Source organism: Nomascus leucogenys, chromosome 19 (assembly GCF_006542625.1).
Source record: "Nomascus leucogenys isolate Asia chromosome 19, Asia_NLE_v1, whole genome shotgun sequence".
Classification (NCBI taxonomy): Eukaryota; Metazoa; Chordata; class Mammalia; order Primates; family Hylobatidae; genus Nomascus; species Nomascus leucogenys.
The window spans coordinates 73497465-73524273 of record NC_044399.1 but is presented as its reverse complement, the minus strand read 5'-3'; the positions used below and the strand labels follow the sequence as shown (position 1 = coordinate 73524273).

General features: G+C 40.1%; 1 protein-coding gene across 1 annotated transcript in view; it reads right to left on the bottom strand.

Annotated features, from left to right (window-relative positions):
- UBE2G1 (ubiquitin conjugating enzyme E2 G1) overlaps positions 1–26809 on the bottom strand; it is a 97299-nt gene that overhangs the window by 36336 nt on the left and 34154 nt on the right. Inside the window, exon 2 of the mRNA XM_030800357.1 lies at positions 1909–2011. Within this exon, the coding sequence (XP_030656217.1) occupies positions 1909–2011 (103 nt within the window). The remainder of the gene's footprint in view (positions 1–1908; positions 2012–26809) is intronic.

The window sequence follows — 26809 nt, the reverse complement described above, 5'->3', positions numbered from 1 at the left end:
AGATAATCACACCAGCTTTTACAGAATTTCGGTACAGTATTTCTATTATCTAATTATAAAGTGGTGAATTAATCACTCAGGTCTGGGTACCATCTGAGCCTATACTAATTTATTTTCAATCCTGTAACACCCCTCCCCCCAGTACAAGCCTCTACTTCCCTTCACAGGCAGTTATTTATACATAAGGTATATATATTCACTCCCAATAGCGCTCTTCAAACAATTCCAAGATGGCCTCTACTCTCTCCATTCCACTGAAATAATTACAAGAACCTCACTACTTCCTGTTAAGAAGTTTTTTAAGAACTTTTTTTTTTTTTTTTAGACAGAGTTTTGCTCTTGGTGCCCAGGCTGGAGTGCGTGACACGATCCCGGCTCACTGCAACCTCTGCCTCCCGGGTTCAAGCGATTCTCCTGCCTCAGCCTCCCGAGTAGCTGGGATTACAGGCATGCGCCACCACGCCTGGCTAATTTTTTTGTATTTTTAGTAGAGACAGGGTTTCTCCATGTTGGTCAGGCTGGTCTCCAACTCTCGACCTCGGGTGATCCTGCCCACCTCAGCCTCGTGAGCCACTACGCCCGGCCGACAACAAATATTTTTTAAGCATTCTATGAAGTACATGATTCTTGGTAGCATTTTAAAAGGCTTACTTCTAACAAACCTTTCTTCATTCCCCTGTACCTTCCTTTGCCTTTCTCAGGTCCTGCCCTAGAACATGCTCTCTCTCTTTCCTGAGCAAAGGCTACTGATCCCAGGAAGGCACCGTCCAGAAGTGACCAGCAGTATTCTCAGCAGCATATACACAGTCCAGCGGAGCTGCCGGAAATATTGCTGTGGTTCACATCTCAATTCGACCACCAACACTTTTAAAAATGTATACCAAAGACCAGAGACGGTTTCGTTTTCTTTTTTGAGATGGAGTCTCGCTCTGTCACCAGGCTGGAGTGCGCAGTGGCGCGATCTTGGCTCACTGCAACCTCCGCCTCCTGGATTCAAGCGATTCTCCTGCCTCAGCCTCCTGAGCAGCTGGGACTACATGCGCCACCATGCCCAGCTAATTTTTGTATTTTTAGTAGAGACAGGGTTTCACCATGTTGGCCAGGCTGGTCTTGAACTCCTGACCACAGGTGATCCACACGCCTCTAGCCTCCCAAAGTGCTGGGATTACAGGCGTGAGCCAATGCACCACGCCAGCAGATGCATCTTACAAAACAATACATACTAGTAAATTTAAGTTAGTCTGCAAACACTCAGAGCAGAAAATAAGACTGTGGTCTTTGCATCTAGAAATGTACTCCATGAAATATTTGTAAATTCTACTTCTCTTCTTCTACTGTTCTTTAACACCACTACATTGTTGTCTCTCCTTAAGCCATTGGTTTAACAATTAATAGTCCGTTAATGGATTATCATATAGTCTAACAATAACTTTCAATAAACTAGGAGAAAGTGACCATTAGTTTAGTTTGGAATAAGAACACCTAGATTCTAACCAGTATTCGGTGGGGACTCAAGTAGAGAACCACGAAAATAGACGATCTTGAAAATTCTCCTTAGCCTTCTTAAAACATTGATGTGTATAATACATTCTTAATTAAAATGTCCAAAAAATATATAACTCTCCTGCCTCCTGAGCTCAAGTGATTCTCCTGCCTCAGCCTCCTGAGTAGCTGGGACTACAGGCACTTGCCACCACACCCAGCTAATTTTTGTATTTTTAGTAGAGATGGGGTTTCACTACATTGGCCAGGCTGGTCTCGAACTCCTGACCTCATGATTGGCCCGCCTCGGCCTCCCAAAGTGCTGGGATTACAGGCGTGAGCCACCGCGCCCAGCCTGCCAAAATAGTTTTTAATTCAATGTATTAAAAGAGCTCCATTTGAAGATGTCAGTCCCATTATACTTACTAAAGTGTATCTGGAGGGCCAATAATAAGGACTTCCCATCGGTAGAGATCATTGTCATCTATTAAACCTGCAGAAAAGCCTTCCACTGGATTTTTGTTGAGTTCTGTGGAAAAAGAAAAGTTTAATCAATACATTTAAGCACATAATTTTCATCCAACAGATAAATTACAGAACTTGAGCGTACATGTTTTATGTAAGTTTTAAACCATTAAATAGATATACCTTGCCAGGCAAAATGCTACTTGATGGCCAAAACATTTTCATGTCTATACTGTAAGAAAGCCCTGGGTAAAGCAAACTATCCAGAAGATCAACTTCTACTGGTATCCAGCCAGGCTCTTGTCATTCTAGGTGGCCCTACAGTGGTCTTTTAAGGAAGCTTGTTAAAATGCAGATATCCAGGCCCATCTCCCAGAGATTCTCATTGAGAGGGAGCCCCAGAAATCAAATCATGTTGGCAATTCTTATGCTGCTGTCTTTAGGGTATATTTTCAGAGTGTCTAATCGTACCTTTTCATTGGAATGTACTGTGAGCTTAATAACTTTCCTTCATACTAACATTTGTACACCTATTTGACCTGTCCCTGTAGTCTTGGGGACCTGCTTCTACAGTTGGTGCTCCTGTGTGCCCATCCATCTCTGAGCACAAGGAGAGCAGGGGTCCCATATGTCTTGTCTGTATATGTTGACCCTCTGAGAGCCACAGCTTCTGGGACAGAGGAGCAGCTTAAGAGTAGTAGCTGGAGCATACAGGAATGGCTGCAGCATGGTGTGAGGTTCTCCTCTTCTAAAGAGAGTGCTGTGGCATGGAGAAGGGATGACAGGGTGGGAAACAAGAGAGGCGAGGAACTGGCAAGGTGGGGGCACACAGGCCAAGACAGGGACCTTAAGGAGCAGGTGAGCAGGGGTACAGAGCCCAAAACATTTCCAGAGACATCAGACTTTTAATACAGTTCTGGCCTACTACTGACGGTGAGCAGATCATGTGAGAAATGTTTAAACAACTTTAATGAGGTATAACTGACATTCAGTGAACTGCACAGACTTAAATTATACAATTTGGCCGGGCATGGTGGCTCACACCTGTAATCCCAGCACTTTGGGAGGCTGAGGCAGGTGGATCACCTGAGGTCGAGAGTTTGAGACCAGCCTGACCAACACGGAGAAACCCCGTCTCTACTAAAAGTACAAAATTAGCCGGGCATAGTGGCACATGCCTGTAATACCAGTTACTCGGGAGGCTGAGGCAGGAGAACTGCTTGAACCCGGGAGGCAAATGTTGCATTGAGCCAAGATCACGCCATTGCACTCCAGCCTGGGTGACAGAGCAAGACTCCATCTCAAAAAATAAAAAAAAACCCACAATTTAATAAGTACTGATACACACCAGAGGAACCAACACAACAACAATCACAATAGTGAATGCATGTATCAATCACCCACAAAATTACCACATTTTACTGGCCAGTGGAACTGAGTACTCATTGGCTCAAACTGGAAAGTGTGGACAAAGAACAGGCAGGAGTAGAGTGGTTTGAAAAGGACTTGCTGGGAGTCTCAACAGGTGTGTAATTCTCGTATGCTACCTGCCATCATTCTCAAGCAGCTTTGTCTAATGATGAAAGGCAGTATAATATAACTCAGAGTGCTACAAAGGACTGAACCAATGTGTAGGTAACTGAGGAGATATTAATTTTGGGGGTAATCAAGAGATGGTATTATCTCAACAACTAGGATTTAACAACATGCCAGCAAAATATGAGAAAGCCAATAGTGAAAAAAAAAAAAAAAAAAAAAAAAAATATGAGAAAGCCAATAGTGAAAATTCATATTTAGGCCGGGCGTGGTGGCTCACACCTGTCATCTCAACACTTTGAGGAGGCTGAGGCAGGAGGATCACTTGAACTGGGAGGCAGAGGCTGCAGTGAGCCAGGACCATGCCACTGTATTCCAGCCTGGGTGACAATGCGAGACTCCATCTCAAAAATAAAAATAAAAAATTTATGTGTAAACATGAAGTGCTTCTTTTCTTGAAATTTGACGGGAGATTTGTGTAAGTCTAACATTTTTGCATAACAGGGAAACTAGACTTTTACAAATAGTTAAAATCAGCGCTGTATTTCAAAACACAAGAAATGTACTTTTACTTTAAAGTGGCTAATCTAAAATACTTTTTTTTTTTTTTTTTTTTTTTGAGACGGAGTCTTGCTCTGTTGTCTAGGCAGGACTGCAGTGGCACGATCTCGGCTCACTGCAAGCTCCACCTCCCGGGTTCATGCCATTCTCCTGCCTCAGCCTCCCGAGTAGCTGGGACTACAGGTGCCCGCCACCACACCCGGCTAATTTTTTTTTGTATTTTTAGTAGAGACGAGGTTTCACCGTGTTAGCCAGGATGGTCTCGATCTCCTGACCTCATGATCCGTCTGCCTCAGCCTCCCAAAGTGCTGGGATTACAGGTGTGAGCCACTGCGCCCGGCCCTAAAATACTTTTTAAAGATATTGAAAGTGCAAACACATTAAGAAGGGAATAGCATTTTCATTGTGATTTTGTTTATGCACGCGTATGTGTACTGAGTGCCAACTATGTTGCCGACATTCTTTTAAAAAACAAAGTCCCACTTTCCTGTCAACTGAGGGACAGAGTGCAGCACACACAAATGCACTGTGAGGAGTTATTTTCTACATGACTGATCTCATTTCCAACCTTTTTCTAGATAAACACCATTACATTACTTGGACCATTTTCTACAACACTGTACACAAGAGTCTTGTGAAAGATTCTATAATATATCCAGAAATTACCTAGTTGTTGCATTTTCCACTAGAAGTCCGGGGTTTATAAATATAGGTGGAGTAAGCTCTGAAATTAGTATACATGGTCAAAATTACCCTTGAAAATTTCCTTACACGTTCCATAAAGCATATCATTGCTTCTTACTCTTGTCAAAACCCCCAAGTTATTGAAATCTTTTGCCCATTCTTTCCATGCATTTCTTCTACAGGCATAATTGTGTCCTTTGCTTGTTCCATGTAAGTAATACAAAAGCAATGTTGAAAAATGTCCAATGTCTCACTTTTGTCATGGCTTCAGCCCCCAGCATGAATCTTCCTAGGTCTAGATGCATGAATATTTAACAGGCTTAATCCACTTCAAGTGATAGAACCTTACCATCCCTTCATGAATGCTTCCTTCAAGGTCTCTATCATTACTAGCCCCCTCCATGAAGTCTTCCCTAAATAATTTATCAAATAATCTTTTGGCTTCTGCTAAATTCCTATTGATTGTACTTTCAGTCTATCTACATCTTCTGGCACTCGATCAACATCGGCTCCTGATCCCCAGAGAAGTAAACAGGCAATTACAATGTGCTCCAACAGCAGTACAAGAATTTGAGGGCACACAAAAAGAAGTGCACATAACACAATCATGAAGAATAAGAAAAGCCTTCTAAAAAGAAAAGAAATAAAGGATTTGGGTGAGGGAATTCAAGGTTTAGAATCTGAACCTCTACTTTAGATAGACGAGCATGTACAAAAACTTGAAATAGGGCAATCAGTATGTGACTGGAACGGCAGGGGGCAGGGGAGCAGCTGAAACTGAACAGAATGGCAAAAGCTGGACAGCAAAGGGCCTTTGTAAGCCCTGCATGCTTGGACTTTATCCAGAGGGCAATGATAAGCCTTTCAAGGGTGGTTCTTTTTTTCTTTTTCTTTTAAACAATGGAGTGACCTCATGAGATTTACATTTGCAAAAACCAATCTTGTAGTATGTAGAAGATTGTATAAATAAGACATGATGAGAACAAAGAAACAAAAAGCAAGCAATTCAAGTAATCCTGAAAAGTGTACCTCAAGTATATAGTAGTCAAAACAATGAAGAAAACAGGGATATCTAGAAGATAGAATCAATCAACCTAACTTGGTGATGTTAAAGAAGTGGGGCTTAAAGTAGTAAGTCAAAAATGACATGAGCTGGGCATGGTGGCTCACTGCTGTAATCCCAAAACTTTGGGAGGCTGAGGTGGGCAGATCGTTTGAGCTCAGGAGTTTGATGCCAGCCTGGGCAACATGGCAAAACCCTGTCTCTACCAAAAAAACAAACAAACAAACAACAAAGTAGAAAAATTAGCCAGGCATGGTGGTGTGCACCTACACTCCCCGCTACTCGGGGAGGCTGAGGTGGGAAGATGACTTGCGCCCAGGACGCGGAGGTTGCAGTGACCTAAGATGACACCAGGGCACTCCAGCCTGGGCAACAGAGCCAGACCCTGTCTCAGTTTAAAAAATAAATTTTGTTTTAAAAAAAGGAAAATGACATATGATAAAAAAAAGTTGAGCAGAGTTACCATATGACCCAGCAATTCCCCTCCTGGGTATACATCTAACATCTGTCCACACAGCAAGCTGTACATGAATGTTTGTAGTAGCATTTGCTGTAATAATCAAAAGGCAGAAACTCAAACGTCCATCGACAAATGAATAAACTGCAGTATATACATACAATGAAATACTATTCAGCCATAGAAAGAAATGAAGTACTAATATATGAAGCTCAGTAACATCAGGCTAAGTTAACGAAGCCAGACATATAAAGTCACATGTTACATGACTTATTTTATATGATATATCCAGAATAGATATAATGTATCAGATAAATCCAGAGAGACAGAAAGTAGATTAGACAATGAGGGAAGGGAGAAATGGGGCATAATTACTTAAGGGGTATAGGGGTGGCGATTTAATGGTGTGATGAAAAAGTTTTAAAACTAGAGAGAGCTGGTGGTTGGTTGCACAACATTGTGAATACACTAAATACCACTGAGTGGTACACTTTAACACCGTTACCTATAATGTGAATTCCTCCCCCGCTTTTTTTTTTTTTTGACACCAAATTTCTGTGCAAGGGTAGAAATCTGTTTATTCACTGAAATGAGAAACATAGGAGGAGGTACTGGTTTGTCAAGAGAGGGGCAGAAATGGTGATGGGCTTGGTATTAAATGCCTTTTGTTAGGGACAAAAAATACGTTGTTTTAAAAAGAAATCTACCGGGCATGCCTGTAATCCCGGCACTTTGGGATGCCAAGGCGGGTGGATCATCTGAGGTCAGGAGTTCGAGACCAGCCTGGCCAACATGGTGAAACCTCATCTCCACTAAAAATACAAAAATTAGCCGGGTGGTGGTGGGTGCCTGTAGTCCCAGCTACTAGGGAGGCAGGAGAATCCCTTGAACCCTGGAGGCAGAGGTCACCAAGATCCTGCCACTGCACTCCAGCCTGGGCGATAGAGGAAGAATCCATCTCAAAGAAAAAAAAAAGCCGAGAAAACGTTTTATTAAAACTAAAGGAGATGCATTTAAAGGAGAAACTATCCAACGATGATAAACACATACAGCTCAGGGAAGAAGGGGTCCATATTCAGTCCACTGGATTCAATTAAAAAAAAAAAAAAAACGCCACAGTTGCCCTCGGCCTAAGCAGTGGCAGTGTGAAGGTAAGGTGGAATCCATGCAGGCAATGCTGAGTGGACAAAGAGAAGATGAAGTGGAGAAACCCAAGTGGAAATTTTTTCAAAAAGTTTGACGGTAGATGGAAAAGTGTAGTACTCACGGGTAAATGAAATTCAAGCAAGTTTTATTTTAATGGAAAAGGCTGAAAGATGTTAAAACATCCTATCTGTGTTTAAATGTTGATATGGATACCTCACACTATATTCAAATCCAGACAGATTACAAATATAAACAAAGAGGTATAAAACCTAACTAAAAGAAAATATAGAACTGTGTTTTTTCACATCATTTTGAGCGGAGGTGGTCCTCCTATGCAGGACACAAAACTCAACAGTCAAATAATACTACACAAAATACTTTAGGCGCGGTACAGCAATAAAGTCTAAATACAAATGACTGGGAAAGAATATTTGCAAAATAGGGAGAAGTTTAAAATTCCTAATACAAACAGAGCTTCTGTAAATCAAAAGGGGAACTAAACCAAAAAGTGACCATGCTTGACCTTCTACTTATATTCCTAAGGTATTAGGAGTTTTGAGAATGCCAAAGATGAAGATAACATATTTTCTGAATGCTATCTAGAGACACAATTAAGAGTTGGAAAGGGCTAGAAAGACCTCTCTTTCTCACAAAAGTCATGACTGCTAAAACACAAAAGTTTATAGTTCTAAAGGAGGCAAAACCAACAGTGTTACAAATCAGGATGATGGTATTTCTCTCCCTCCCTCTCTCTCTCTCTCTTTTGGAGCGGGCAGTGAGAGTAGTATCTGGGAAGAGGCATGGAACGGACTTCTGGTGTACTGGCAGAGGCATGCTGTCCGTGATATGTATGTACTTTCCTGTCATGTTATACTTCAATTTTTAAAACTCAGTCAATCCTGGAGTATCTGGTGACTGCTAAATGGGAGTTACGCTTGCATGCTATGAATCTGGAAATCACTGTGGGCCACAGTGAGTGGTCTACAAGTCATGAATATAAAGGAAACCCAGGGACAAGGAGATGTCCTTGAGAGTAATGATTTCTATGCGTTAAGTAATGGAAAATAATGCATGAGCAGACTTGCTAAGATAGAGTCATTACCAAGAATAAGACTAAAACAGAACAGAAAGAGCATATGAAAAGTAAAAACCCTGCATTTCTGAATCGGAATTGGAAGAATCAATATAAAATGGCATTGCTTTCAAATATATAGTTCTCAGATCTGTCCACTGAAAAGGTCTAGAAAAAATGAACAGCCCAGTAGTGCCCAGAATGTGGTCTCCTTAAAATGAATTTATCACTAAACGGACCAGGGCTCTTCAGAGAAATGGCTGACTTGAGGTCTAGAGCAAGAAATGTCAGGTTCATCTCACACATAGCAGACAAAAAGGAAGCTATCAAGTAACACTATGGTATTGTGAAAAGGACTCAAGAGCCAGCTTGAAGAGGCCTCCATTGGTCAAATATGGGACAATTTGAGTGTCAATAAAGTTAGTAACAATGAATGATTGAAATATGCAAGTTTAATTCCATGAGTTTATAACTGTGAAGTCAAAAACAAAAAACTAATTTATTACCACTACAGGATGCTGGTAAACCATTTTGTTATTCTGAAAACCAATTTCAAAAAGCGAAAGAATCAGTATTTAGTGTGATCCTTTTTTATTACACAAATTACATTACCAAGTAAGCAAAATAGTAATTACTATTTGATCAAATGAGGTTTCTCTCTATAAAAATACTCCAGCTAAAAAATGAAAAATAACTGAAACATTGGCCATTTTATCATTTAATCCAGGCATCTTAAAAGACAACCAGATATTACAGTCTCCTGAAAAATGAACAAACCACCACATATGAAGTAATCTCACCTCACAAACCTAACCTGTTTGAGCCCCTAAGTACAATAACTAATTCACAAAGAACAGAAACAGAGAAACATGTTCAAGGACATCCCTGGGACACAATTAGCAAGATCTACTCTGCAGGATATTCTAAAGAACAAGACCTAGAATCTTCAGCAAATACACTGCAAGGAGCACAAAAGAGAGAAATGAATTCAAACTTTTTTAAATTTATGACGATTATGACACAAATGAAAATGTAAAGAGTAATGAGACATTAGACAATATCTACAAATTGTTGTTTCCTTTCTTGAGTTTGGCAATGGTGTTGTGCTGGGGGTTTTCCTACCATTTTTAGAGACACATACTGAAATATTTACAGACAAATGATCATGTTTAGAATGTACTTCACAGTCATTAGGGAGAGGGCTAAGATAGGTGAAACGAGACTGATCATGACCTAATCACTTCAGGGGCTGGGGGAGTACATGGAGGCCCATTATACCTATCTGTCTACTTTGGTATTATTGGGCATTTAAATTTTTCCTCAAAAGATTTTTTTTAATCTAAAAAAAAGTTAATATAGCCTAAAATAATGTTTTCAGTATTGTCGATCATTACCTAAAAGGAAACCTTCACTACACCTCAGCAAAATACAAATTCTCAGAATAACATTCCAAGATCCAACTAGATGTCATTTTGTACTTGACTACTAAGAAAATAAGCTACTTTTGGCCGGGCACGGTGGCTCATGCCTGTAATCCTAGCACTTTGGGAGGCTGAGGCGGGCGGATCATGAGGTCACGAGATCGAGACCATCCTGGCTAACACGGTGAAACCCCGTCTCTACTAAAAATACAAAAAATTAGCCGGGCGTGGTGGCAGGCGCCTGTAGTCCCAGCTACTCGAGGCTGAGTCAGGAGAATGGCGTGAACCCGGGAGGCAGAGCTTGCAGTGAGCTGAGATCATGACACTGCACTCCAGCCTGGGCGACAGTGCGAGACTCTATCTCAAAAAAAAAAAAAAAGAAGAAGAAGAAAATAAGCTACTTTTAACTGTAAGTGTACTTTGCCAAGATTCTACAAAACCAAATACAAACTGAGGTTTATAGCCTAGTAACGATTTTCCTTTGTGTCTAGGTGACTGTGGTCTCCTGCTCCGGGAACGTTCCTGTCAAGTTTATTTATACAACACAGTTGGCTGCAAGGTGTATGTCTGTAAAGTAACTATTTTTACTGCAGCTTCACTTTGAACTTCTGAGATCATAGATAGACAGACCCTTTTACCCAAACAGTACATAATTACTCCTAACTATTGAGATAATTTGTCAAAATAATTTTGACCTTATTATCAGAGGAATAAACTGCTGTTACCTTAAAACATAAAAATGCCACAAACCAAGTCACCGAAAGTAACTGCAAAAACGTTCCCATCCTTCAACCTTCCATCAATTCATACTGAAAAAAGTCAAGTATAGCAATCACAAAGGTTTATTTCCTCTTTAGATTTTAAGATGCATCAAGTTAATAATCTTTACAAATTCCTGGTAAACTTTAAAAATTTGCTTAAAATTAGAATTTTTTATTTGTACCACGACATGGGCTACAGACTAGCTGATTTCCTAATCAAAAACATTTTTGGCCAGGCCCACTGGCTCATACCTGTAATCTCAGTGCTTTGGGAGGCCAATCTGGGAGGATCGCTTAAGGCCAGGAGTTCAAGACCAGCCTAGGCAACAGCAACATAGAGAGACTCAGTCCTAGCTACTGGAGAGGCTGAGTCAGGAGGATTGTTTGGGCCTGGGAGTTTGAGGCTGCAGTAACCTAAGAAGGTGCCAATGCACTCCAGCTTGGAGCAAGACCATATCTCTTAAGTAAAAAAAAATTTAAAAAATAAAATTCAAGGCCAGGCTCAGTGGCCTCTAATCCCAATACTTTGGGAGGCCGAGGCAGGAGGATCGCTTGACCTAGAAATTTGAGATCAAGCTTGGCAATATAGTGATACCCTGTCCAGGTGTGGTGGCTCACGCCTGTAATCCCAGCACTTTGGGAGGCTGAGGCAGGGGGGACAACCTGAGGTCAGGAGTTCAAGACAAGCCTGGCCAGAATGGTGTGAAACCCCATCTCCACTAAAAATACAAAAATTAGCCAGGCGTGGTAGCGGGTGCCTCTAATCCCAGCTATTCAGGAGGCTGTGGCAGGAGAATCGCTTGAACCTGGGAGAAGGAGGTTGCAATGAGCTGAGATCGAATCACTGCACTACAGCTTAGGCGACATGAGCGAGACTTCGTCTCAAAAAGAAAAAAAAAAAAATTAGCCGGACATGGTGGCATGTGCCTATATAGTCCCAGTTACTCGGGAGGCTGAGGTGAGAGGACGGCTTGAGTCTGGAAGGGAGAAAGTGCAGTGAGCCAAAACCACACCAATGCACTCCAGCCTGGGAAATACAGAGACCCTGTCTCAAAAAACAACAAAACAAAAAATATTCAACCCAATTTATTTTACTGTGCTTCAAAAACATAAGGAAAATGAAACAGACAAGCCAAACAGATCAGAGATGATCTCTTAAAAAGAATTTGTCAATATGCTTCCCAAAGGGATTTGCTTGGCAGAATTCTGGACCACATTCCTAAAATAACACTTACTGACATTCTGCTACCTGCAATATTTCACCCTGCTTATCACAGCCTCTTCAATCACAGGCGTAAGGGTTCTTCAATATTAAGTCCTAAGTATGTTGTTGCTTGTGCATAAATTATACACAATAGCATAAGCATGCATCTCTGCCAAGATTTGTTGCAGCAGGAACTCTTCACAATACTGAAATTATGCCCTAACACTAGTTTATAGGGTCACACCAACAGCTTACTTTGATCTCGCCTATTTTATACAAATAAATTTGATATAGATGATTCCTGGGGACTTCTGAATGTCACTTCGCATTGGAAATCTGGGCACAGCACATGATATTATGTATTACTAGCCTGGACAACTTAAACAGATCATTTCTATTTTTTGAGTCTCATTTTCCTGATCAGTAAAGGACGGTAAAGCCCTTGGTAACGTTGCAACACAGAGAGGATATTGTATATGCGAAAGTCTGACCCAGCTTAAGGTACAATAAATGTTAGTTGTCCATTTTCTTCCTTTAAAATTGCTCATTAATTAGGCTACAGGATATAAAAGGAATACGTCTGTGTTCTTCAGAATCTTGACAACAAGCCCATACCTGAAATACTTCTTTTGGAAAATACTACCCAGCTTCAAACATCGCGCCCAACTATGTTTCTAGTGGACAAACAAGGCCCCCGGTACCCCAAGGCCACAGGAGGGACTGGTTTTTCAGAGTGGTGAAGCTGTGCCATAAAGGCCTGAGAGCTGCCAATAGCCACAATTCAAGCCTCAAGGAGAATGAAGCCAAAAGGACGAATAAGCAACAAGAAGAGATCCAAACAGAGTTTTGATTTCTTATACCTGGTACTACTCCTGCCCTTCTATGAACTTAGTTAAAAGTCAGTTTTCCTTTTTGTCTAAATTTATTTTAGTTGAATTCCTGTCACTTCCAACTAAGAATGCCACCTTCTTCATTTGTAAAGCCCTATTTTTAAGTTTACATCCCAGTTGGTCCCTAATCAGTTTCCCCTCGAATACACCAGTGGTTCTCAACTGTCCTTCTACCTTCCCCACATTACACAGGGCAAAAAAGTGATTCTCAGACTGCAGTGAGTCGTAAGCATGCTGCTGCTGAAGGAAGCAAGCACAGTCATGAGATTCTTGAATTTCCAATTCACTTTAAGTTCATTTCAACCACCAAATAATACATATAAAAAACCAGAAAGACTTCAGAAAAACAGTCTCAAAGAAATTACAGAAACATATTTTTAAAAGAAGACCAGAAAGAAAACATTATACAGCAACAGGAGACCATAAAGGAAAGCGAAAAACAGACAAAAAACAACTAAAAACAAATCATGGTCTTTAAGTGTAAGAAACTATACTTCTAATGAAAAGATAAATAGATACTTTTAAAGAGTAAAGATAATAAACAAGGGAGATTTACATAAGCTAAACTGGCATTCCTGAAGAGATCAGAATATTAAAATGTCATAAATCTATAAAGCTTTCTATAATAAGTAAATATACGGATTGAAAACATATCCCACAACTCAGAAAAAACTGGTACAGAATAAACAATAAAACATCTCTCAAATGAGGCACTGAACTTTCAAGTTAAACAATATCAAGGATACCCAGGAAGGGAAAAAACAAGTCCAGTATAGGTGGATGGGTAGAACCAACCAGGTTAGCCTCAGATTTCTCCACAATACTCAATGTAGGTAAGTAACAGTGATGTGAATAAATACAGAATCCTGAAGAAGAATGTGATAAAAAGAATGAGAAATGCAGCCAGGCACAGTGGCTCATGCCTGTAATCCCAGCACTTTAGGAGGCCCAGGCAAATGGATGCTTGAGCCCAGGAGCTCCAGACCAGCCTGGACAACACAGGGAGACACCATCTCTACAAAAAATACAAAAATTAGCTGGACATGGTGGCAAGCGCCTGTGGTGCCAGCCACCCAGGAGGCTGAGGTGGGCAGATCACTAGAGCCCAAGAGGTTGAGGCTGCAGTGAGCTATAAGCATGCTGCTGCACTCCAGCCTAGGCACCTGTCTTGAAAAAAAAAGAGAGAGAGAGAGAGAGAAGTCCAAACAGGAAGTCAAAATAAGATGGTAATAAACATTCACATGTATTGTAAACTTTAAGGACTTAAGAAATGGTACTTTTTGAAATAAATGCTGGGAAATGAATCAAAATAAAGAATTCTGTAATAGAAAAATGCAGGTGAAAGGGACCAGTGTAGTTACCAACCCCATGTAAATGCATAAATAAAACCAAACCACCATGAATTCTATAAGCTTTTATATAAATATATATATTTAATAATATATGCTGTCATTGCCAAGTGGCACACAAGTAAGTGTGTGTGTGTGTGTGTGTGTGTGTATTATTTTCTTGCTGCTGTTGGTCCTATTTTTACACTATCAGGATTTATATATGTTTTTTACATTGTCAGGATTTTACATTGTTATTTTCTGTACTGTCATAATTTTACATTATCAGGATTTCTACGTTAAAAAAGAATTAACAAATTACTAAATATATCTATATTTATGGTTAGAAAACGGGAAGGGAATGGAGGGAAAGGGAGAGAGGTACTAAGGAATACATATGTGTTTATTCCCTCATCCTGGACATCAGGAAGTCAGTGGGTTCTGTCAAGAGTCTCAAAACTATTTAGAGGTTTTTTATAAATTTTCTTCTCTCAACTTTAGGGCTCTTTTAGAAATTAATCTCTTCTTGCGATAAATGTCTATCTATAGGTCAATAATTTCTTCAATATTACCTTAGCTGGGTTGTCATTCATACACAACTTGCAACTTAAAAGTATTTAAATGGCATACCTATTACAACCCCAGATTTCAGCCTGCGTGCATGCACTGAAAGGTAGATGCAAGGATGCCCAACATCGGGAGGCATCTGTAGGTGGTGGTTGTTATTACTAAGTAGTAGAAGATTTTCAACTCTCTTTTATATACTTTGATTTTTTTAATTATGAAAAAAGGCCATGTATCCTAAAGTAACACAGGAAAATAAAATAGAAGGCATTAGACACTCTATCTTCTTGCTCTCCAAAGACAACCACTGCTAACAATTTGCTGTGTATTCTTTCAGATTTAGGCTATACCACCATATACTATACAGAAATGGAATCATCCTTCTATAACTGATGGCCACTTAACATAGTCTGAACATTAGATAATTCGTTTCCACCATCACACCTCTTTTTTTCCCCCCCTCAAATATAAATAATGCTGCCTAGGTATGAGGTGAGAGGAGTGAAAAAACAGAAAGAAAAGTAAAAAAATAAATTATAAGTATTTAAAAGCCGGGCACAGTGGCTCAAGCCTGTAATCCCAGCACTTTGGGAGGCCGAGGCGGGAGGATCACAAGGTCAGGAGATTGAGACCATCCTGGCTAACACAGTGAAACCCCGTCTCTACTAAAAATAAAAAAAAATTAGCCGGGCACGGTGGCAGGTGCCTGTAGTCCCAGCTATTCGGGAGGCTGAGGCAGGAGAATGGCGTTTACCCAGGAGGCGGAGCTTGCAGTGAACCGAGATCACGCCACTGCACTCCAGCCTGGGCGACAGAGTGAGACTCCTTCTCAAAAACAAAACAAAAAATAAATAAATAAATAAATAAATAAAAATAAAAGTATTTTTAAAAATAAATAAAAAGAAAAAACAATGCTGCCATTGCCAGGCGGTGTAAACCTGTAGCCCCAACTGTTCTGGTGGATGAAGTGGGAGAATCTCTTGAGCCCAGGAGAGTCTGAGGCTGCAGTGAGGTATGATCGCACCATGGCACTCCAGCCTGAACAATAGAGCAAGACCCCATCTTAAAAAAAAAAATTAATTTAATTTAAAAAGAATACTTTGCACTCTCCTTGTACATCTGTGGAAGTGTATCTAGAATATAAACTATAAACTGAACTGTAAGTCAAAGGAACATATATATCAAGCCACAAAATGTTTACTCCAATGTATTATCCCAGAAACATTGTAGGCAACTCTTTTCCTGCAGCCTTGCTAACACTGGGTATTTTTACCACTGACTAACACCGGGCATCCTTCTGCCACTGGCAATTTATCTTTGGTGCAGTTATATATTTTTATTCCCCCACCTCTTTTTTTTACATTGAGCGATTCTCTTTTTTCTTATTATTTGGATGGGCTTTTTAAGCATTGTGGCCTTTTTTATTTTTTTGGAGACAGAGTTTTACTTTGTGGCCCAGGCTGGAGTGCAGTGGTGTGTTCATGGCTCTTGCGACCTCTGCCTCCTGGGCTCAAGCAATCCTCCCACCTCAGCCTCCTGAGTAGCTGGGACCACAGGCACAAATCACTATGTCTGTCTTTTTTTTTTTTTTTTTTTTTTTTGTATTTTTGGTAGAGACAAGGTCTTCCTATGTTGCCCAGACTGGTCTTGAACTCCTGAGCTCGCCCCCCGCCCCCTGCCCACCCAAGTGCTGGGATTACAGGTGAGCCCAGCCAATCTGCACAATGTTTGTTGCTATTACTTAGAGTCTAAGGGATGAAGGCAATATTTACATTTAAACCCCTAATTTTCCTAGGCTATTAGTGTGCCATTCAAATGTGTCTATAAACTTTATTATAATTAAAGCAAAAGTTTGAAATTTGAAAACGAAAATTAGCAACATAATTTTTCTCTTTTATATTTTGATTGGACTAAGTGTGATATGAAACTCAAAAGCCAAACAAGTCAGAATGACAGCTTTGTCTACATTTTGAAATGCAACAATCTGAATGACAGGTTTCTAACATTCGACCAAGTATTAAACTACTTTTAATGCAAGTATAATAAGTAGATTCACATAAAATGCACAAAGTTAAAAACTGGAACAGGTAATACAAATACAAGATGTTCTACTCACAAATACATATTAAGATGGTGTTGATTCCTCATTCCTCTAAGTAGTCTCCACCCACTTCTTGACATAAGAAAGAAAGAATAATGTAAGCAGCAGACCATGCCAGGTCCAATCCAAGATTTCTTCCGAAGGGGAACAACAGGTGTGATTACGTCAAAGTACCTGTGATACACGGACACTAACTCACTCTCTGTTGTATCTTCCTATCATGCCTTGAACTCCTCCTCAAACCCTTCCCTAAAATGGCATTAGGAGATTATATTTCTCTAATTCAAATAACTATTTCTTTGTATGTGCTTCTTCTCCTTGTAATCACATAAGCAAGAGAGCCCTGCTGCATGATCAGAAATGTTGTGCATGAAATATAACTTCTACTGAAAGACATCTTGTACATGATTTTCTCCACATTAAGTAAAAATGGCTTCTAAGAAAATGGGATGTCCTGGGAAAATACAGGTGAACCTAAGTAAGAGGCCTACGAAAGCACAAACATTGAAAGAAAAAATTGGAAGCAATGCGTTCATTAAGGCAAGGGAACCAAAAGCCGAGCCCCTGACTGTAAGTATATCCCCTGTGTCACACATAAGACTGCTTCTATGCAAGAGAAATACAAATGAAGGCAATGTTGATGACTTGGGCATAGCATGGTGTTTTTCTAACAATTACACTAATACTTTATACAACAACTTTACAACCACAAGCAGCATGGAACCACTGAGCACTGTGTGGCAACAGCAATGTGCATTTATTATCTCCAAAGTTATGAAGGTGAAAGGAGAGAAACAGGAGAATTTGGTGAGCAGCTGAGTTGCAAAGCAAGCCTTGAATTGTTTGAGAGGTTTAAGAACAGTACATAAATGCATAACATTAAATATCATTGATAAATAAATTAGCTTCTGCTGATAGCGAGAGTGCAACAAACTTCCCCCCATGAATTGCAGAAAACTACTAATAAAGATAGAAATATTGGAAAGCAAATTTATAACTGACAAAAATAGACCTTTCTTAAAGAATGCCATCTTGGCCGGGCGCGGTGGCTCACGCTTGTAATCCCAGCACTTTGGGAGGCCGAGGTGGGCAGATCACGAGGTCAGGAGATTGAGACCACGATGAAACCCCATCTCTACTAAAAATACAAAAAATTAGCCAGGCGTGGTGGCGGGCGCCTGTAGTCCCAGCTACTCGAAGAGGCTGAGGCAGGAGAATGGTGTGAATCCGGGAGGCGGAGCTTGCAGTGAGCCGAAATTGCGCCACTGCACTCCAGCCTGGGCGACAGAGCGAGACTCCGTCTCAAAAAAAAAAAAAAAAAAAAAAAAGAATGTCATCTTGTGCTTTTGTAAGATAAGAAAACGTGTCAGGCTAACATTGCTTTTATATTTAAAAAATCGAGAGATGTTAAGCTAAAGCCTTTTCTGGTATACTCTGAAAACCCAGTAATACTTAAGAGCAACCTGTATAAGAAAAGTAAGGACTCATCACAATCTATAAGATTAAATATCAATTACTGATGCCGTTTCTGATAGAGGGTGATGATGAAGACAAAACTCCTTTAATTAAGGATTTTAAGGAAGAACCTAAGAAGGCATATGAATTCATCAAAACGAAAATGAATTAATCAGATAAGAAACTAGTCCCTTTCAATTTATTGCTGACCTCCAAAGTTTAGAGAAAGTCATCTCCCAAAGGAAAAATTATTAGATCTTACTAAGGAGACTGGGTTGAGAGAACAGCTTTGTCGCCCAGGCTGGAGTGCAGTGGCACAATCACGGTTCACTAAAGCCTTGGCCTCCTGGGCTCAGGCAATCCTCCTCAGCCTCCTGAGTAGCGGGGTCTATAGGTACATGTCACCATGCCCAGTTCACGTTTGTATTTTTTGTAGAGGAAGGGTTTCACCATGGGCATCATGGTCTCAAAGTGGGTCATGCAATCTGCCCACCTCGGCCTCCCAAAGTGCTGGTATTACAGGAGCCACTGCACCTGGCCAGTAACTAGTATTTTTAATGCTTTATAGAATGGAAGAAAGGAGTGGAAATTTGTTACATAGATATATTTAGAGCATTTCATTTGCAACCCTTAATGTAATAATCCAGGCAAGGATGATCAATGGATGCTAAAACCATTAAGTGAAAAGGTCACTGGAGAACAGAATATAATGCCCCAGCATCATCCCACAGATTACTCACCAGTACAAAGAGATAATGCATCTTGGCAACGGAGAAATCTGGCAATCACCAAGTAACTGTTCAAATTTAGAACCATTAACCCAAGAATGTGTATCTTCTTCTTTGATACAAAATGGTATACACAAGCTTCATCTATGACATACTCTTGCCCCTCTCCCAAAATGTTTACACTGAATCAAATCAAGCTTCTTAGACCTGCACTTTCTAATATAATAGCCACTAGTCGCAAGTGGCTGCTGAGCACCTAAGAAGTGGCTAGTCTTAGTTGACGTGTGCTGCAAATGCAAAATATAAACTGGATTTTTGAAGACTTTGTGAGAAAAAAAAGTTATACGGATGCATCTTGAAATTATATTTTAGGTATATTAAGTTAAATAAATGAATTTTATCTATCTTTTTACATTTCTAAATGTGGTTACAATTTTAAAATCACATATTAAGCTCTCATGTGTGGTTCCTGTGTTTCTATTAGATAGTACTGCTATAGTTTGCAGGAAATATAGGTGATGTGGAAATAAGTGAAACAACTGCTTTATTTATAAAGTGAGATGGGGGTCTCACTATATTGTCCAGGCTGGTCTCAATCTCCTGGGTTCAAGTGATCCTCCCAACTCGGCCTCCCAAAATGCTGGGATCACAGGCATGAGCCACCATGTCCAGCCAGTTAAATGATTGAGAAAATAATTAGAAAAATCCACCATGTTGAATAGGATACTCAACAACTAGTTTAAGGCCAGGCGTGGTGGCTCACGCCTGTCATCCTAGCACTTTGGGAGGCCGAGACAGGCGGATCACGAGGTCAGGAGATCGAGACCATCCTGGCTAATACGGTGAAACCCAGTCTCTACTAAAAATACAAAAAAAAATTAGCCAGGCGCCTGTAGTCCCAGCTACTCAGGAGGCTGAGGCAGGAGAATGGAGCGAAGCCGGGAGGCAGAGCTTGCAGTGAGCCAAAATTGCGCCACTGCACTCCAGCCTAGGGGATGGAGTGAGACTCCGTCTCAAAAAAAAAAAAAAAAACCTAGTTTAAAATCTGCAAAAATCCAATCTCAAGAGGATTCTTAGGGCCATCAAAGTATTCTGCATGATACTGTAATGGTAGATACACATCAAATATTTCTCTAAACCCATAGAATGTACAATACCAAAAGTGAACCCTGATATAAACGATGGGATTGTGGGTAATGACGTGTCAATGTAGTTCATCATTCATAACTCTATTTCAGTAGTTTTAAAACTTCAACCAACTATTTCTTCACCTGCTAGCAGTTACATGGTATTTGTTTTAAAATAACTCTTAAAATTGTACATATTTACATTGCATGTATCACACATATACACACTATTCTGTATAAGTGAATATATGAAAGAGACATATGCTGGAAAGACTGACAAGTAAAATAAAGAGAGCTTAAGAGACTTCTAAACAACTGAATCTTTTCCTCAAACACAAAAAAATCCACCCAAAGCAATTTACAAATACAATGTAATCCCTGTATCAAAATCCCAACAACTTTTGGAAAACTCATCCTAAAATTCATACTCCAAATCGCCAAGACATTCTTGAAAACAAGAACAAAGTTGGAGAACTCACATGTCCTGATTCCAAGGCTTACTACAAAACGACAATAATCAAAACAGTGTGGTATTGGCAAAAAGACAGACATATACACCAATGAAACAAAAGCCTAGAAATAAAACGCTTGCATATATGGCCAACTGATTTTCAACAAGGTTGACTAGACCACTCAATGAGGAAAGAAAATCTTTCAATAAACAACGCTAGGGAAACTGGATATCAATAAGCAAAAGAACGAAGGTGGAGTCTTTCCTTACATGATCTGCAAAAATTAACTTTAAATGAACTGAAAACTTAAACATAAGAGCTAAAACTATAAAACTGTCAGGTGAAAAAATAAGAGAAAATCTTTGTGACATTGGATTTGGCAACAAACTCTTGCACATGACACCAAGAGCAATGGAGACAAAAGAAAAAATAAATGATCTGGATCAAAATTTAAAACTTTTGTTCATCAAAAGTAACCCCCCAAAAATGGGAAAAATATTGTAAATCACATATCTGATACAGGATTAATATCCAGAATACAAAAAGAACTCATACAACTCAATAACAACAAGAAAACCAATGCAAAAATGGGCAAACGACTTGAATAGGCATTTCTCCAAAGATAGAAAGATGTCTGGTCAACAGCACAATGCAAAGATGGTCGATATCACTAATAATAGAAGAAATTCAAAACCACAATGAGATACCACTTCACACCAATTAGAATTGCTATTCAACACACACAGAAAATGACAAGTGTTGACAAGAATGTAGAGAAATTAGAACCCCGTGCATTGCTAATGGGAATGTAAGAGGATGCAACCATTGTGAAAGGCGGTATGGCATGTCCTCAAAAACTTAGAATTACCATATGATCCAGCAATTTCACTTCTGGTTATATATGCAAAAGAATTAAAGCAGGGGGTCAAACAAGATGTTTGTACACCAATGTTCAAAGCAGCATTATTCACAACAGTCAACACGTGGAAACAATCCAAGTGTCAACCAACAGATGAATGGATAAACAAAATGTGTAGTATATACATACAACAGGATGTTACTCAGCTTTAAAAAGGAATGAAATTATGACACATCCTACAACATGAATGAACTTGAAAATATTATGCCAAGTGCAATAAGCCAGATACAAAAGGATAAATATTGTATGAGTCCACTTACATGAAAATACCTTGCGGCCAGGCGCAGTGGCTCACACCCGTAATCCCAGCACTTGGGAGGCCAAGGTGGGCGGATCACCTGAGGTCAGGAGTTTGAAACCAGCCAGGCCAACATGGCAAAACCACGTTTCTACTAAAATACAAAAATTGGCCAGGCGCAGTGGCTCACGCCTGTAATCCCAGTACTTTGGGAGGCTGAGACAGGCGGATCACCTGAGTTCAGGAGTTCGAGGCCAGACTGACCAACATGGCAAAACCCCATTTCTATCAAAAATACAAAATTAGCCAGGCATGGTGGCTCATGCCTGTAATCCCAGCTACTTGGGAGGCCAAGGCAGGAAGAATCGCTTCAACCCGGGAGGCGGAGGTTGCAGTGAGCCAAGATCGCGCCACTGCACTCCAGCCTGGGTGACAGAGCAAGACTCTGTCTCAAAAAAAATACAAAAATACAAAAATAGCCAGGCGTAGTGGTGGGCACCCCTCATCCAGCTACTTGGGAGGCTAAGGCAGGAGATTCACTTGGAACCGGGAAGCAGAGGTTGTAGTTAGCCAAGATCGCGCCACTGCACTCCAGCCTGCGCAACAGAGCGAGACTCTGTTGCAAATAAAAAAAAAAAAAAAAGAAAGAAAGAAAAAGAAAAGAAAATACCTTGAGAAATCAAATTCAGAGACAGAAAATAGAATGGGGGTTGACAGCGACTCCGGGATAAAGAGGGATGCGGAGTTACTGGTTTGTGTGTTTATTAAGACTTAGTTAAGTACAGTAGTGAGAAGGGGGGAAGAGTAGAATGGAGTAGTTAAAAAGTCCAATATACAAATCAGAAATGTGGGACACATCAAATAGAAGCCAAGCATATTCCTACCTCCTTGTGTGGCAGATCCTAAAATACAGATGGACTGTGTCATTACTCTGAATCACCCTCAAGCCTTCGATGTGGCCCACACCCAAAGACAGCACCATTAATAACCTATCACGTACTTAAGATTCCTCCCAATACAGCAGTCACGCCCGCCAAATCAATCCATGATGAGCCATCTGCCACCCTTGCCTTAATCTAAGTGACCTCTGAGAACAAATCTGCCCTTCTCTTCCTTCTGCAGGAACCCTTTCTCCTTTCCTTTGTGTAGAGCTTCTCCTATGAAAGGCCCATTTTGGCCCACGTGCAGTGCAAGTAGACCGATACTCTCAGTCTCACTGTTAAAGAAACAGAGAGTAGAAATAACTCCGAATGGATCACCAAAACTTCTTAGTTTTGGAAAGAATATCAAATTCCATCAAGTTGCAAGTCATCATTTCACAGAATGGAAACTCAAAGCCTTGACTAGAATGATGGTTAATCTGGTTCTCCCAGCTGAGAACCCATATATTAAGCTAAACTAGTCTGGCTTTATTTAAAAACTAAGTAAACAAAATGAGAAATGCTTTTCACAAGTTAATTTTTAAAGTAAATGTACAAGGTGCATACTGTTTTATGTTGTCCAAAATATCAACATACTGGATTTTTTGCAAAAGCCCTTTACTACCTTATGCATACAAAAAAAGTTCTTCCCTTGGGTGATTTAATAGACCTAGTAAATGTCAGATAAGTTAAATATTTTCTCCAGTAAGAGATACAGTAAAGTCTATGATTCTGATCTGAATTCAGTGCCCTGTACCCTGACTACTGCAGAGGAGAAGGCAATAAAATAACAGGATGCTGTCATGCTTGCTCCCTAGCTTCTTTTGCATTCCTCTACATCTTATTCCATTTACAAGTTTATCTGTGTGAGGTAACAAGAACCCATAAAACAACCCTGAAGTTATTTACACATTTATTCAAACTTATAAAAGAAACCTAAGCACATAGAAAATTGGAATTTAGCTAAGTTTTTTTCAAAAATAAATTAGGAAATTATGTGACTGCCACTTGATGAGCTTCTGTGCTGCATTAAAAAAATGACAATGGTGGGCCAGGCGCGGTGGCTCACGCCTGTAATCCCAGCACTTTGGGAGGCCGAGGCGGGTGGATCACAGGGTCAGGGAATCAAGACCATCCTGGCTAACATGGTGAAACCCCATCTCTACTAAAAATACAAAACAAAATTAGCCGGGCGTGGTGGCAGGCGCCTGTAGTCCCAGCTACTCGGGAGGCTGAGGCAGGAGAATGGCGTGAACCCAGGAGGCGGAGCTGCAGTGAGCGGAAATCGCGCCACTGCTCTCCAGCCTGGGCAACAGAGAGAGACTCCGTTTCAAAAAAAAAAAAAAAGACACATCTGTAATCTTAGCACTCTGGGAGGCCGAGGCAGGCGGACTGCCTGAACTCAGGAGTTCAAGACCAGCCTGGGCAACATGGTGAAACCCCGTCTCTACAAAAATACAAAAAATGAGTCAGGTGTGGTGGCGTGTGCCTGTAGTCCCAGCTACTCCGGAGGCTGAGGCAGGAGAATTGCTTGAACCTGGGAGGCGGAGGTTGCGGTGAGCAGAGATCACACCACTGCACTCCAGCCTGGGTGACAGAGCAAGATTCCGTCTCAAAAAAAAAAAAAAAAAGAATTAGCTGGGCATGGTGGCATGTGCCTGTGGTCTCAACTACTGGGGAGGCTGAGGCAGGAGGATTGCTTGACCCTGGGAGGTAGAGGTTGCAGTGAGCTGAGATGGCACCACTGCACTCCAGCCTGGGTGAATGAGACTCTGTCTCAAAAAAAAAAGGGCGGGGGGGCGCTGAGACTCTTCTTTCCACTATTAATCAACTTCTTAGAAGATACTATTTCCATTATTTAAGGACTTTAATATATTTAAAATGTAAGACATTTTTGTGGTTGGTTAAGGATTTCAACCACGACTGAAATCAGGGTTGTCTTCAAAATAATACTGATGTATTTTTTGTATCCAATTCATAAACCATCTCTCTCTTTCCAGTATAACTTTTTCTTACTATCTTGACTAATCCATTGCCATTAGGCTTTTTTTAAAGGTATGCTTTTTTTTTTTTTAAAAGATTTATAGTAATGTCAGTAAGGTTCTCTTAGACTAAAACTAAATAAGGACTAAACTATCACCAGTAGCAGTTCCTAATGGAATTAAGCCAAACAGTGAGAATTCCCTGATGACAATTCATGACTCACCAGGAGAAAGCTTAAGTATCATGCTCTTTGAGTGGAAAGACTAGCTTAGCTAGACTACCCAGAGCAATGAGTTATTGCATCTACAAAGTTTTACACGTATGACGTAAAAGACGAGTTTAGCTAGACTACCCAGAGCCATGAGTCATGCATCTACAAAGTTTTACACGTATGAAGTACATTCATGGAAGTGTCTAACAATTTAACACCTTCTATAGTATGGGGCAACAGGAGACATGGAGACAGCAACAATCGAAAATCTAAATGATCGGCAGATTTTTAACACAAGCCAAACCTGTTTCTAAATCAACTGTCGCCAAGTTTCTCCCAGGCGCTTTTCCATACCCCACTCCAAATTCAAAGCTATCTTCAAATTTTGCATAGTCTTATTTGATTTTAGGAATGGAAAACATTAAGTGTCAAAAATAAATAAATGGGAAAGCTTAACTGGATGATTTAAAAGAATAAAATTTCGGCCAGGCGCAGTGGCTCACGCTTGTAATCCCAGCACTTTGTGAGGCCAAGGTGGGCGGATCACCTGAGGTCAGGAGTTCAAGACCAGCCTGACCAACATGGAGAAACCCTGTCTCCACTAAAAATACAAAATTAGCCAGGCATGGTGGCACATGCCTGTAATCTCAGCTACTTGGGAGGCTGAGGCAGGAGAATTGCTTGAACCTGGGAGGCGGAGGTTGCGGTGAGCCAAGATCGCGCCATTGCACTCCAGCCTGGACAATAAGAATGAAACTCCGTCTCAAATAAATAAAATATATTTTATTTATTTATTTATTAGAGACGGGGTTTCACCATGTTGGCCAGGCTGGTTTCAAACTCCTGACCTCAACAGATCTACCCACCTTGGCCTTCCAAAGTGCTGGGATTACAGGCAAGATGAGCCACTGTGCCCTGCCCAGAAAAATAAAATTTCTAAATGTCAAAATAGCCATAAAAAATTAAAAGGCAAATAATTACTCTTATAAACCTTTAAAACAACACACACACACACACACAAATTCCAAACTGTCAAGGTGTTCACCTTTCTTGGGAATTTTTAAAATAATTTTCTTTTACCTAGCAGAATCAAACATTTTTTAAAGTTCCTGGTGGTATGAAGAACACAATAAAAAGTGGCACTTTGATACAGTTAATAGTGGAAATACAAATTAGCAAAGCCTTTCTAGAAGGCGATCAGTAATATTTATGAAGAACCTCAAAAATATTTATTTTCCTTAACTAAGAAATGACCAGAAATTTATCCGAAGAGAAATAATCAAGGATTATGTATAAATGTTTTCATAAGGAAAATCCACAGAAGCATTAATTATAATTTAAGTGGTTTACAACTATAATTTGAAAACCCAGAAGTCAAGATGTGGGGAATATGATAGTACCAGCATATGAAAGAATGCTATGCATCTATTTAAAATACTTTACAAGAATATTTCAAGATATGGGGAAATATTTACAATTTTTTAAAAGATAAGATATTCTGAATATATCTACCTCTTAAAACACATACACTACACACTTTTGACAACAAAAAGCTTTGGCCTAATCATGTCTTCTAGTTCAAGGTGTCAGTGAGGGCACGTGTGCTTATCTCCTCTTCCCTCCTAAGAAGTTATATAAATTTTTCTAAAGAAATTAAAAAATAACTTTTTAATTTAAAATATATTAAAAAGACCAGGTGGATTGCCCATGGCCCTGAAAGATGAAAACGGATGGAAGAACGTGAACTGAGTAAGCAGAGTGGAGGGAGCAGAGAGCAGAATACTCACAGAGGAGCTGCAGCGAAGGAGGAAGGCTAATCTTCTGGGCAGAACCCCAGAGAGGCGCCAGTTCAGTGACCGTCGTACGAGGAAGGTCAGTAGTGAGAAGTGGGACTGAAAACATCTGTCATAGCAAGAAGTCAACAGAGAATGTCTAAAGTTGATAAACCAAAAAAATAAACACTATAAATATATTATTTAGAAGCATGGAGTTAAGCCCCCAGGAGATCTGAACCTAAAAGGTTTTAAAAAGCAGTTGCCTC